At 34.2% G+C, this 13,585-nt stretch overlaps 1 protein-coding gene across 3 annotated transcripts; it reads right to left on the reverse strand.

Annotated features, from left to right (window-relative positions):
- Positions 1-630: 630 nt before the first annotated feature.
- Positions 631-13,201, reverse strand: LOC117324876. 3 transcript variants are annotated; one of them, XR_004532076.1, is made up of 7 exons: positions 12,791-12,978; positions 5,754-5,914; positions 4,618-4,735; positions 4,390-4,436; positions 3,946-4,098; positions 1,343-1,438; positions 631-936 (listed from the first exon to the last, which is right to left on the reverse strand). XR_004532076.1 is itself a non-coding variant. In XM_033880718.1 (6 exons), exons 2-6 carry the CDS (start codon positions 5,886-5,888, stop codon positions 1,430-1,432), a joined length of 462 nt encoding a protein of 153 aa, XP_033736609.1. In that variant the 5' UTR covers positions 5,889-5,914; positions 13,065-13,201; the 3' UTR covers positions 1,159-1,429. The 3 variants fall into 3 exon arrangements, 2 of the variants coding, with proteins under 2 accessions (XP_033736609.1, XP_033736598.1); XM_033880718.1 differs by lacking the exons at positions 631-936; positions 12,791-12,978 and adding an exon at positions 13,065-13,201 and having other exon boundaries at positions 1,159-1,438; XM_033880707.1 differs by lacking the exon at positions 631-936 and having other exon boundaries at positions 1,159-1,438.
- Positions 13,202-13,585: the final 384 nt, after the last annotated feature.

The raw sequence follows: 13,585 nt of genomic DNA on the forward strand, positions 1-13,585 counted from the left end.
TACATCTCTGTATATATAATACTGTGGAGTATCACTACATCTCTGTATATATAATACTGTGGTGGATCACTTCACCTCAGTATATATATAATACTGTGGGGTATCACTACATCTCTGTATATATAATACTGTGGAGGATCACTACATCTCTGTATATAATAATGTGGGGTATCACTACAGCTCTGTATATATAATACTGTGGTGGATCACTACATCTCTGTATACATGTATATAATACTGTGGTGGATCACTACAGCTCTGTATATATAATACTGTGGTGGATCACTACATCTCTGTATATATAATACTGTGGTGGATCACTACATCTCTGTATATATAATACTTTGGGGTATCACTACAGCTCTGTATATATAATACTGTGGGGTATCACTACATCTCTGTATATAATTCTGTGGAGAATCACTACATCTCTGTATATATAATACTGTGGAGGATTACTACATCTCTGTATATATAGTACTGTGGGGTATCACTACATCTCTGTATATATAATAATGTGGGGTATCACTACAGCTCTGTATATAATTCTGTGGAGAATCACTACAGCTTTGTATACTTGTGCACACAGACAATTTCGTGAATGTGAATAAAGACATGTATATTTCTTGGTCGAGAATATATCATTTTAATTTGAGGATTTTCACTTTATTGGCCATCCGATTGAATATAACACACCAATCGATTGATATTCAATATCCTGTGACGTTAAATAGTTTTCCAGTATCCTCTTATCATGGCGCCAAATATCCAGTATCCTCTGACGTCAAATTGTTATTCAATATTCTTTGATCATGACGTCAAATTAATTTCCAGGATCCTCTTAACAGGACGTCAAATTGTTATTCAGGATCCTTTGATCGTGACGTCAAATTGATTTCCCGGATCCTCTGATCATGACGTCAAAATGTTGTTCAGTTAAGGATTGAATAAAGTGATGTTGAGGTGTATGGGGGTATACACCTCAATAGGTATTGAGACAAATTCATCATGAATTGCTTATATTTATGTTTTTTGATATTTTTGTATAATATTTTGTCCTGGACAAATAGGGACTTGTGCAAGTCTACCACGGAACTTGCCGCATATGGTTATTACTTTCAGGATTTCTTTCATGAACAAACTTGATAACGAATTAAAACAAATATGATTTTTAATAGAATTTATTTCATATAAATATGATCATTTTTGAAAAGGAATTAAAAAATATAGTGCAAGCTCGACAAATGTATTCCTACGCCGGACTTGATATAGTTCATTGAAAAATGACTCGAGTTAACTGTGGTAGGTTCATTGAGTCTGAATTAAGTGGAAATATAAATATTATCCTATGACGTCAGTCTTGTCACATTGTTATCCGATATACTGTTACTTGATGATAGCCTTGATCCGATGTCTGGTATATTTACACTTAGTAAACCTGAAACATACAGCAATGTTTGTCAGATGTAAGCCCACGTTAATGGTCGCAGCAACAACCCCTCCCCGTGACAGAATTATAAAAGTATATTAGAATAATTATTTAAATAAGTCATGGTAGGTCACTACCGATTGACCCGATGGAATCAAGTGGTTTTACACTGCCTTTCGGGGGGGGGGGGGGGGGGGGGGGGTTGTATACATGGAATCAATGTTTTGATACGAATTGGTTGCAATTGAAAACTTCTGGGATGTACATGTATTTTGACTATTGCTGTTGGCTGATTGTTTCTCCTCCTAGTAGGAGTTGGGGTATACTGTTATGTCTAAGTGGTCAAAAGTGTTGAATGTTCTTCCGTTACAGCAGTAGTTTAGTAAAAAGCCAGCATATGACTTGCAGTTCTGGTTATAAAAATGCAAGGCGACTAAAGCATTATAAAGTCTTATTCTGCAACTACCACATACATGGTAGTCTTCACAAATAGTGAACGGAATAAATGATTTTAACGAGAGCGAACTGAATTTCGTTGATTCGTGCATTCAACACGACTTATATGTATGAAAATTCCGTTGATAATGACATTCATAATTTGTTTTTCATATCCTGGTACAATTCTAGCTTCTTCCTACTCGACTAGGAGAATTCCCCTTTTTGGGCGTTAACGACTACCGTAGTACAGTAGCTACGTATACGTCAGATATCACAGGGACGTTTTTACAACTTAAATATGTACATGGATTTAATACTGGCGATTTTAAATTGTACAAAATCACCACTAGTATATTTTAAAATTCATATTGCTATCACACGCACGTGACGTGGCTAAGTGTTTTGCAAAGATGAAAACAAACAAAAAACGAAATATGCATTGCATGTCTTCCCTCAATTTGCTTGAATACAAAATCGTAATTGTGACTCGTGGCTTTTTGCAAGTTCTTAATTAAGGTTAACCTTGACGAGAGGTGGAACCCTGACGAGAGATCGAGCCTTGCGAGAGGTCGAACAATAACGAGGAATCGAACCCTGACGAGGAGTAGAACCATGACAGGATAGTTTTATTACTTCCCATTACATAAGCTCGGCAGGTTGCTCAACCAAGTTTTTATCCAAATTGATCACAAGCAGATCTCCGTAAAACAAGGATTAATCGTGTGATTATATTAAAGTAACACAGTATACCGATGTGTAAGTAGTAATTGCACAAAATTATTAAAACGAGGCAAACATACAGATATTATAACCGGTAGTGACAGCCACCATGTATACAAATCAACAACCATAAAAACTATACTGGGAACAGAATTGGAATATTTCCAATGAAATCACAATTCACGTATCATACAAATACCACTAATGAAGATTCAGATGATGATCACGAGATGTATGAATCAGATGTGTTTTCGTGATTTGTAACAGCTTATTTTCGTGGATATCACGACTAACGTTAGAATGAAGAACACTGAGTAGGAAATCTGGAGAAAAAAAATCCTAATTTATAATATATCATTGTCATTGTTCAACTGTTAATGTAATAACAGCGCTTCGTGTAGTAATTATTACATTAAGCGTTTCTATTGTGTTTAAATTACCGTTAATGTAACTATTGTTTATACTGCAACAGAACTAAAGTTCGTGTCGATTACAAGACAATATGACAATGTTATACTACGATAGTTTATGTTCCCGTCATCCCATGCAGGGTCATGTTCTTGTGCAACCAGAATAGACAAAGCAACAAGACTACAAAGCGACGACATTTTACCACAACACATGCTGTACAAGCATGTTCATTTGAACAATATGTGCCCCTCTTGTCTCTATGAAGCCGAATTAACGTGCCAAATCTTTCAAGTTTCCTAAAAATATATCTATAATATACTGTTATTTTCAAATGAATATATGACATTAATGTTACCTACATAATCCTGTATCAGCCGCATACCTAGATCTAGTTACCAACAGGGACACTTTATGATAAGCGTGGTGAATCCAGTTTCCCCTTGTGAATTTTCTATTTCTCCATAGTAACATCCCTACATCCCCAACCTACGATGTTAATTTGTTGTAATTGGTGTGTTTCCATTATCGCATGGTAATTTTGTTGTGGAAGAGTTTTGTTGTCATCGTTATGATCTCATTAAGAAACATTTCACGTCCCTGTACATAAAGTTCACCAATTCAATGCTCATTGGTACGCTTGGAGATTTCGTTGTTTAAGATCCGCTCATTCTAAAGATAAAGAAAGCATTACTCGGGGTTTAACCAATATTTTTTTATGGCGGGTGTTAACGTTGTTGAAACCGAAGACGCTCACATTTACAAACTTGTATTATTCTTATACGTTTTCAAAGACCACTTCGTTAATCTTGCGATTTTGCGTTTGAATTTTGGTTTTATTTGCGCGTCTGAATTCTCTTACTGCTTTTTTATCTTTATTTTCTCGAAATTTATTATTTCACATTGAAGAAAATGTTTTTACGCATGTATATGTGAATGTATACGCATACCGCTGTCTTGCTTCTGGTCAACGACAATGGCTGGAGACGAATCCGTGTAGTTGCTGTGGATATCCTTGGCGACGCTGGGCGGTGAATGTTCAGGATATCAATCGTTTTAGGTTTTTTGCCGAAGAAAAGACTTCGTGGACCTTGTTTTGCTGTCTGCGGATAAAGAAGTTTGATTTCTTCTTGTATGTATATATATATACATCCATTCAATATGTTATTTACCGTCATAAATATAGCAAATCAATAAGTTTATCTATTTCATTGTTTATATATTTCATTTTGTCATCTTGTAATATATTTCTTTACAGACTTATTGTTATCAAAATCAAACATGAATATATAATTTTCATCGACATTTATATCAGAGTATCTATTTAGGATATATCTATACCGGTATGCTAACTTGAAGTTGAATCATAAAAGAATCAATGTAAAGGAACAAACCATTGTCATTTGTCGCAGTGCTTGGTTTCCACAGGCCCATGGATTTCCTATAAACAAATTTCTGGTGTATTTTCGAGGTAGAGATAAAATTATGAAACAACCTGAAATGGACTTACGTTACTCGTTCATTATACATGTATTGTATACCATGACAGGGAAATATGATTAACTCTAATTAACTTTAAACAATTAACATATTAATTAATCATTCAGTCCTTTTCTACTTACGAATGCCGACGCAGTACATTTTGGGTCGGCCGACTTTGATGTCGATTGAGTAGTCCGCTACGACGCTAGATTGTGGTCGCTCCATACGACGGTACAGAATGTCGGGGTGCCAGTCAAACTACAATCATACGAGTTAATTACCAACATAACAAACGAGCACTTAAACGAGATTTAATAACACAACCGTCACTTACTGAACAAACACGTTAGGTAGTATGATAATTACACCTAAACCAACAAATGTCACTGGTATACTGTAATAATTACACCTAAACCAACAACCGTCACTTACAGAACAAACACAAGTTTGACAGTATACTGTAATAATTACACCTAAACCAACAACCGTCACTTACAGAACAAACACAAGTTAGGTAGTATACTGTAATAATTACACCTAAACCAACAACCGTCACTTACAGAACAAACACAAGTTAGGTAGTATACTGTATTAATTATACCTAAACCAACAACCGTCACTTACAGAACAAACACTAAGGTAGTATGATAATTATACCTAAACCAACAAGTCACTAGTATACTGTAATAATTATACCTAAACCAACAAGTCACTAGTATACTGTAATAATTATACCTAAACCAACAAGTCACTCGTATACTGTAATAATTACACCTAAACCAACAACCGTCACTTACTGAACAAACACAAGTTTGACAGTATACTGTAATAATTAAACCAAAACCAACAACCGTCACTTACTGAACAAACACCAGTAAGGTAGTAAGTGACTGGAGTGTGACCCAGTACTGTGTATTGATGGTTTGACTGGAGTGTGGCCCAGTACTGTGTATTGATGGTTTGACTGGAGTGTGGCCTAGTATTGTGTATTGATGGTTTGACTGGAGTGTGGCCCAGTACTGTGTATTGATGGTTTGACTGGAGTGTGGCCTAGTATTGTGTATTGATGGTTTGACTGGAGTGTGACCCAGTATTGTGTATTGATGGTTTGACTGGAGTGTGGCCCAGTACTGTGTATTGATGGTTTGACTGGAGTGTGGCCCAGTACTGTGTATTGATGGTTTGACTGGAGTGTGGCCCAGTATTGTATATTGATGGTTTGACTGGAGTGTGGCCCAGTACTGTGTATTGATGGTATCAAATGTCCGACTCGTACCTTCTCTTCCTTAGCTCCAAGTTTAACCAGTAGCTCCTCTTGCATGTCCGATTTCTGACGACGCATTTGTGACGTCACCAACGTCTCTCTGTTACATCTACACCGACACTCCTTCATGTCTGGTGTTGTATTCATGACTCTGTGGCAAATACAACCCTACACTGGAATATAAGAATACATTGTTTATAATGAAAGGGACCAATGACAACCTTTTGATGAGTCATTGGTTTCTAGATAGTTTTGTAAGTTTATAAGTACACATGGTAACTAAAACCATGGATACCAAATATTAACAATATGTAAGAATGTGGGAATTCACTATGATTTTATAAAATCTGAATGAAAGACGAGAGGAGAATGAAAGCCCTCCGGTGTTTTGAGGACATTTACTGTACAGGGAATTGAACCAAGGGCCTCTTGTCCCTGGCAATACTTATATTTGGAAAGTTTGTTCATGTATATATCTTTATATAGAGTAAAATTTGTAGGTACTTTGTGTATCGATTAGATAGCTGAACAATATAAATTCAACATGACAACTGTTGTGTTTCACTAACTTTTTCAGGCCTAACGGCCATCTTCATGCGTTTCATTTATTTAACGTATTGGTTACCACATTATGACGTCACATACAATATGATAGCACCAGGGAGATAACGTTACTAATTAAGGTGTTATAACATTAATTTGGCTAATGTTTAGTGTCCGTTTAGAAAGTAAACATTAAAAAAATCAATTTGTATTCAATTTCGATTTTAGTATTTTCACAAACATTTCTTCCTTGCAAAGTCTTTTAGTAATGCAAGTATCCACCATTTTGTAAAAGGGATATATACAGAATGTCCCCTTGCCACACTTGTCTAGGTGTTAACTAAGTGGAATTTTGCGTGTTTCCGGAAGCCAAAAATCCACACAAGTACATTGATCCAAGAGACTATCAGCAAACAAAATTAAGAATATTTAAAGCATAGACCTATAGTAGTGGGACCAGCATGCCCCACACACTGCCTTAGCAACCTTTTGGATACATACCGAGCTACTAAAGGGATGATATGGACTTCATCGCACAACTACCTACAGATATTGATGAGGATTCATTACTCGTAAACTTTGATGTTACGGGCCTATATACGATATACCTCATGACGAGCCTATATTTATAAATATAAGTACAATTCGGAACAAACTTTTTACAAACCCTAGGTACAGCGACGAGAACAAAAGTTGCCCCAACGTATGCAAACCTTGTAATGGGATACCTGGAACAACAACTTTACGACAAACTCAGATCAATTTACTCAGAATCATTTGTCAACTCTTTACGAAAATGTTGGAAGATATATCTCGATTACTGTTTTATTATATGGCAATATCTAGAGATGAGTCAACAGTATTCCAGGACACCCCAAACAATCTTAATATGTCCATTCAGTTTACAATGGAATGTAGCGAATCGGCGAAGATATATCATAACTGTTCCGTTAGGGCCAACATTCTAATATCGCTCCTTCGCTCCTTCGACCTAAACGTGAAGGAGCGAAAACACGATGGCGAAGGAGCGAAGAAGCGAAAATACGATGGCGAAGGAGCGAAAACACGATGGCGAAGGAGCGATGGAACTTCGCTCCTTCGCCATCGTGTTTTCGCTCCTTCGCCATCGTGTTTTCGCTCCTTCGCCGTCGTATTTTCGCTCCTTCGCTCCTTCGCTTTCGGAATTCGATGGAAGTATACGTAGTTTCGAAAAGTGTCCGTTTTTTTTCATTCTCTGATTTATGTTCAGTGGTTTCAGAAATTAGCAAAATGTCTCTAGTACACTATATATTGATATAAGACATCATTTTAATGAATTAAGTTTACAATGGAATGTAGCGAAACAGAACTTGCACTCCTTGATGTACTTGTTAAAAAATCGGCGAAGATATATCATAACTGATATATTTTACAAGTCCAGTATCTGGACATTCATTCGTGCCAACGCACACCAAAAGAAATCATTCTGCCTTGCAAGACGTATTTGTGCAATTGTGATTGACAGTGAAAAACGCATACAAAGACTTCATGAGCTATGGCATTTCTTAGTTAAACAGCATTACCCTGCAGAATTGATAACAAGAAGTATCGATCGGACTAGAGCTATTCCAAAAGTAGAATTAAGAAAAACAAAAGCCATATCCGAAAAAAATAACAACATACCATTCGTCGTTACACACAACCCATGCCACAAAAACCTTACCAAGGCAGCGAAAGACTCTATTCCACTGCTACATAAAAGTGAAAAGATGCGGAATTTGATTCAGGCATCGGAGATTTTACAGAGTAAACGACAGCCGGCCAATCTTAAAAGGATTCTGACAAAAGCTAAATTTAATGAATCTTGTCAACAAAGTTTGTCTGTATCCAAGTGCAAAGGCACGAGGTGTGGAACCAGCAATAATATACATTGTAAGTTTGATAAAATAAGAACATTTAAAGGGATTAATGGTTAGAATTCATTAATTTCCTTCATGTATTTGATTTCCGGAAAGCGTTGAGATAAATGAAATTAGACTGTTTGCATAATTATTGTACTTCTTGTGAAATATTTGCAATGTTTATCAACTTTAAAATATCGCTGAACAACACTGGAAGTTGTATCTATCGCCATTTGCTATTTTATCGATGAGAGCCGAGTGCGTCACGTGATTTCACCTCGCTTTCACCCGACAAAATGAATCAGAGGTAAGTGTTAACATTTGTCACGTGGTTATTTTGCAATCGGATGGCTTATACATACTTTTAATTCTTCTTCCTGTTTTTATACGTTATTAAATCAAAATCTAACCATTTAGTCCCTTTAAAGAATATAAGATATAACTGTTCTTTTAGAATATAACATATCCATGTTCTTTGATTTTGTCGTGTTAACTAAATACATATGTATGTGGTTAACGAAAGTCAGTTATTAAGTTTGATGTTACCTCGAATGTAATTCTCAGTTTTACAATTTTTCCATGTCTTGAAAATACCAAATACTATCAACATAATTTTGGCTTACATGGATGAGTTTTAATCATAGAAAATGGAATAAGAAAATGAATTGTCTTACTAGTCTTAGTGTACCTATACAGTATCACAAACAAGTCAGTAATCGTTTTCTAATGAGAAATAGAAAACTATTGCAATACATTTAACTTATGAAAACAGGAAATTAAAGCTTCTGAGTTGTTTATTGCTAAATGTAGGAAAAGTCTGAAATCAAAATTATATCGACTGTACATTTTCTTTATAAAATTCACTTTAAAGTATTGTTTTGCATGGAAATTATACTCTTATAAATTCAATGCTGATAACTTTTTCATGTTCAAAATGGGGCTTAGACCTGCTCCAATTAACAAAAAAAAGAAGAACTCCGTATCAATGCCATACCACCATAAAAGTAGCTGAATAAGATAAATTCGAATCTTATCAAAAGTAACTTAACTACTGAAATATCTATTACGTGTTCATGTACTCTATTTATATGCTACATGTACATTCAGGTATATTTATATCATGTGACATGTGGTGTAATGTTTGGTTTCAAATACTATATGTATGTTTTACTGTTTGTATGTGTAATGCTATATGTAAAAATGTATATGTTATATGTGTTTATATAATATATAAAAGCTATATATATGTGTGTGTTATATGTGTTTTAATTTACATAATGCTTTTGATTTTTCTGAACTATACGCATAAGGTATGACTCGGCCGAGTCGTTTAACCAGTACTTCGTGTCAAATATTTTGTGTTATTGCACAGATATATCCATGATATATTTGTATGATATTATACATGTTAACGTTATATATATATCTGTATTATGTGTTTATATTATATAAATGCAAAATGTATGTGTGTTACATACGGATTATGTAGATGTTATGTGTTACATACGGATTATGTAGATGTTATGTGTTACATACGGATTATGTAGATGTTATATGTTACATACGGATTATGTAGATGTTATGTGTTACATACGGATTATGTAGATGTTATGTGTTACATACGGATTATGTAGATGTTATGTGTTACATACGGATTATGTAGATGTTATGTGTTTACATATATATTATGTAGATGTTATGTGTTACATACGGATTATGTAGATGTTATGTGTTTACATATATATTATGTAGATGATATGTGTTACATACGGATTATGTAGATGTTATGTGTTACATACGGATTATGTAGATGTTATGTGTTACATACGGATTATGTAGATGTTATGTGTTACATACGGATTATGTAGATGTTATGTGTTACATACGGATTATGTAGATGTTATGTGTTACATACGGATTATGTAGATGTTATGTGTTACATACGGATTATGTAGATGTTATGTGTTACATACGGATTATGTAGATGTTATATGTTACATACGGATTATGTAGATGATATGTGTTACATACGGATTATGTAGATGTTATGTGTTACATACGGATTATGTAGATGTTATGTGTTACATACGGATTATGTAGATGTTATGTGTTACATACGGATTATGTAGATGTTATGTGTTACATACGGATTATGTAGATGTTATGTGTTACATACGGATTATGTAGATGTTATGTGTTTACATATATATTATGTAGATGTTATGTGTTACATACGGATTATGTAGATGATATGTGTTACATACGGATTATGTAGATGTTATGTGTTACATACGGATTATGTAGATGTTATGTGTTACATATATATTATGTAGATGTTATGTGTTACATACGGATTATGTAGATGTTATGTGTTACATACGGATTATGTAGATGTTATGTGTTACATACGGATTATGTAGATGTTATATGTTACATACGGATTATGTAGATGATATGTGTTACATACGGATTATGTAGATGTTATGTGTTACATACGGATTATGTAGATGTTATATGTTACATATATATTATGTAGATGATATGTATTACATATATATTATGTAGATGTTATGTGTTACATACGGATTATGTAGATGATATGTGTTACATATATATTATGTAGATGTTATGTGTTACATATATATTATGTAGATGATATGTGTTACATATATATTATGTAGATGTTATGTGTTACATACGGATAATGTAGATGTTATGTGTTGCACAAGGATTATGTAGATGATATGTGTTACATACGGATTATGTAGATGTTATGTGTTACATATATATCATGTAGATGTCACGTGTTACATACGGATTATGTAGATGTTATGTGTTACATATGGATTATGTAGATGTTATGTGTTACATATATATCATGTAGATGTTATGTGTCACACATGCTATAGGTAATGTTGTTACGTATATCGCTAGTGTAACATTCTTGATTACCTAAATATATATGATTATACAATTTAATAAGTTGAACAATAACAAAATGATTTCCATAAGTACTGTTAAATAATATTCATGGCTGTATTATGCTTACAAATGTTCAAACCATACGAAGATTATCTCTCCCGTACCAGTATGGAATAGTTAGTTATACAGTACTCATAATTTACGGGATATTTTACCTTAAACATATAATTTGCTGTTCGGTATTCCTCCTGTGAGAGATGTGCCTCAACCATAACCCCCCCCCCCCCCCCCCCCCCCCCCCCCCCCCATATTATCTTGGACTATCCAACGTTTTAGATAAAAAGTAAAACTACTTACAGTGTTAACCTGCAGATACGTTACTAAGACTGGGAGAAAGTGGGACACATGTTGTGGTACTTTATCAGACCCTGATTACAGGTAACAGAAATCGATACTACATAATTCACAAACAAACATTCACACCTGATAAATCAATAACTACACCGTAGGTATATCGGGTATATGAATACATTGTTGTATTTCCGGTTGAGGCTGGTTCCTCTATTCGTTGTGTATTTGGTACAGTATACTGATTGTGTCGTAGTTTTAAACACATTTAGTACAGACCAGTAAATCTTAATACGAATGTTACATACATGTACATGTAAAGAGAAATGTTCTCAAAGTGAAGTAGAAACATGCGAGTATTTGTTTTACATGTACTGTTAGAAGGAGATCACGTATCATATTTTAGTATATACATATGTTTTTACGAGGACATCAATCAGTACGGTGTCCTATATATTTACTCAATTCTATATTAAACCCTATAGCTGAAATTTATGGCAATAATGCATATCTAAATCAACTGTGTGAGACCTACACATTTATGTCAAGTCTGAATTTAAAATGAGTAGTTTGTTCTAAAGCGTGTGATGTAACAATAACATAAAAAGCCCACCTCTTGTTGATATTAAGAAGGATGAAATCAATATATTTATATGAAGTATATCTAGTATTATGTATGCATTTTACAGACATACGTAAATTGAATTTTAAATTCAAATTGCTTTCAAATGTTAATTTAATGCTATTAAATAATATTGATAAACAGTTATGGTCTTTCTATACCTTCTATACAATCCATTAAGCAATGGTATCGTATATACTGGTACGGTGAATTATCAATCTGCGTGTCATATAACACTAACAACAAACTGACATTGAAGAATATTAAATTTCAGTACAATTAATGAAATCGTTTTATACGTCCATACAAGAATGAAGTAAATACCGCTGTGTGTAATATACTTTAGAATTTATATATTATCGAGTTACCTGTGTTGTGTGGAAGCTAGAAAGACTTAATACAATAACCCTATGTAGTGAAAATAGTAGATATTTCGTCAGATTCATTAAAGTTAAATGTGTATATTAAATGCCCTTCATAAGTATGGAAACTTTAAGAAACGAAATACGGTTTATACTAAATGTCCTCCCGCCTTCGCTAATTTTGTTCCTAATGTACAGGAAAATGGACGACTGATTTAAAATTGAAATTAAAAAGAAGAAGGTTGAATTAATATTGTCGCTGTTCGTGACCTTGTAGCTTGATAGATATGTGTAATGGTTGATTGACCAGGAACCTTTCCCCGTTTGTCTGAGATATGGTACAGTTTATACTGTTATTGTGAGAAGACTAACCCTGTATCCAGGCAGCGATGCTCCAGAAATGTCGTGTTAGGAATTCCTAGGAAACATCATTTTCCGAATGGTCGTCACCATTTACATCGTAAGCCATGAACTATCTACATACATGTTCATTGTGTTGTGTGTTAAACTATTCTACAGAGGGAATCAAAATACATACAAATATTTACACACGGATTACTGATGTGGTATGGCCACAATACACATTATGGTACCCTCTCGTACCGATTTAAATAAGGATTTAAGTCAAGTACTTATTAATACTTACCAACCTTCAGCATGCACTGCGTTCAGTATTTAGAAATATCCCACTATTCAGATTATTTTTAATCGGATCCCACGTAATAAAGTTACAGGCACAGGTCTCTTGAGTGAAAGCATGTGCCAAATATTTGTGTATACATTGGACCTTCAACGTTCCTTATGAATGGTATTACGATTGTTTATCAATCATTTACGTTCACTTGATACCATTCCAAATCCATTGATTACAGTTAATTTAGATATGTCCTTTCAGGGTATTTAATTTTAACTGGTAATATGTTTTTTCTGTTTATCGGCTAGCTTAACCTTCAACTTCCATAGTTCCAACCTTGATCAAAAGCAGAGAAAATGTTATATTAAACTAGTTTGCAGTATGTCAAATTTGACAAAAAACTAAACAAAACATCAAAACCCAAACTAACATTGATACAAATAAGACAACTTCAGACACTGAGGTGTCACCAACACCCCGTGGAGCAATGACATTTCTTTCTCCAGAAGTGCTTTCTGCACCTTATTCGGTAT

Source organism: Pecten maximus, chromosome 1 (assembly GCF_902652985.1).
Source record: "Pecten maximus chromosome 1, xPecMax1.1, whole genome shotgun sequence".
In the NCBI taxonomy this organism is placed as follows: Eukaryota; Metazoa; Mollusca; class Bivalvia; order Pectinida; family Pectinidae; genus Pecten; species Pecten maximus.

Coding starts and splice junctions, on each gene's coding strand:
- LOC117324876 (XM_033880718.1), bottom strand. CDS start 5,888: ATGAATACAACACCAGACATGAAGGAGTGTCGGTGTAGATGTAACAGA. Junction 4,736..5,753: donor TTGGAGCTAAGGAAGAGAAG/GTACGAGTCGGA, acceptor GTATGATTGTAG/TTTGACTGGCACCCCGACAT. Junction 4,437..4,617: donor AATGTACTGCGTCGGCATTC/GTAAGTAGAAAA, acceptor ATTTGTTTATAG/GAAATCCATGGGCCTGTGGA.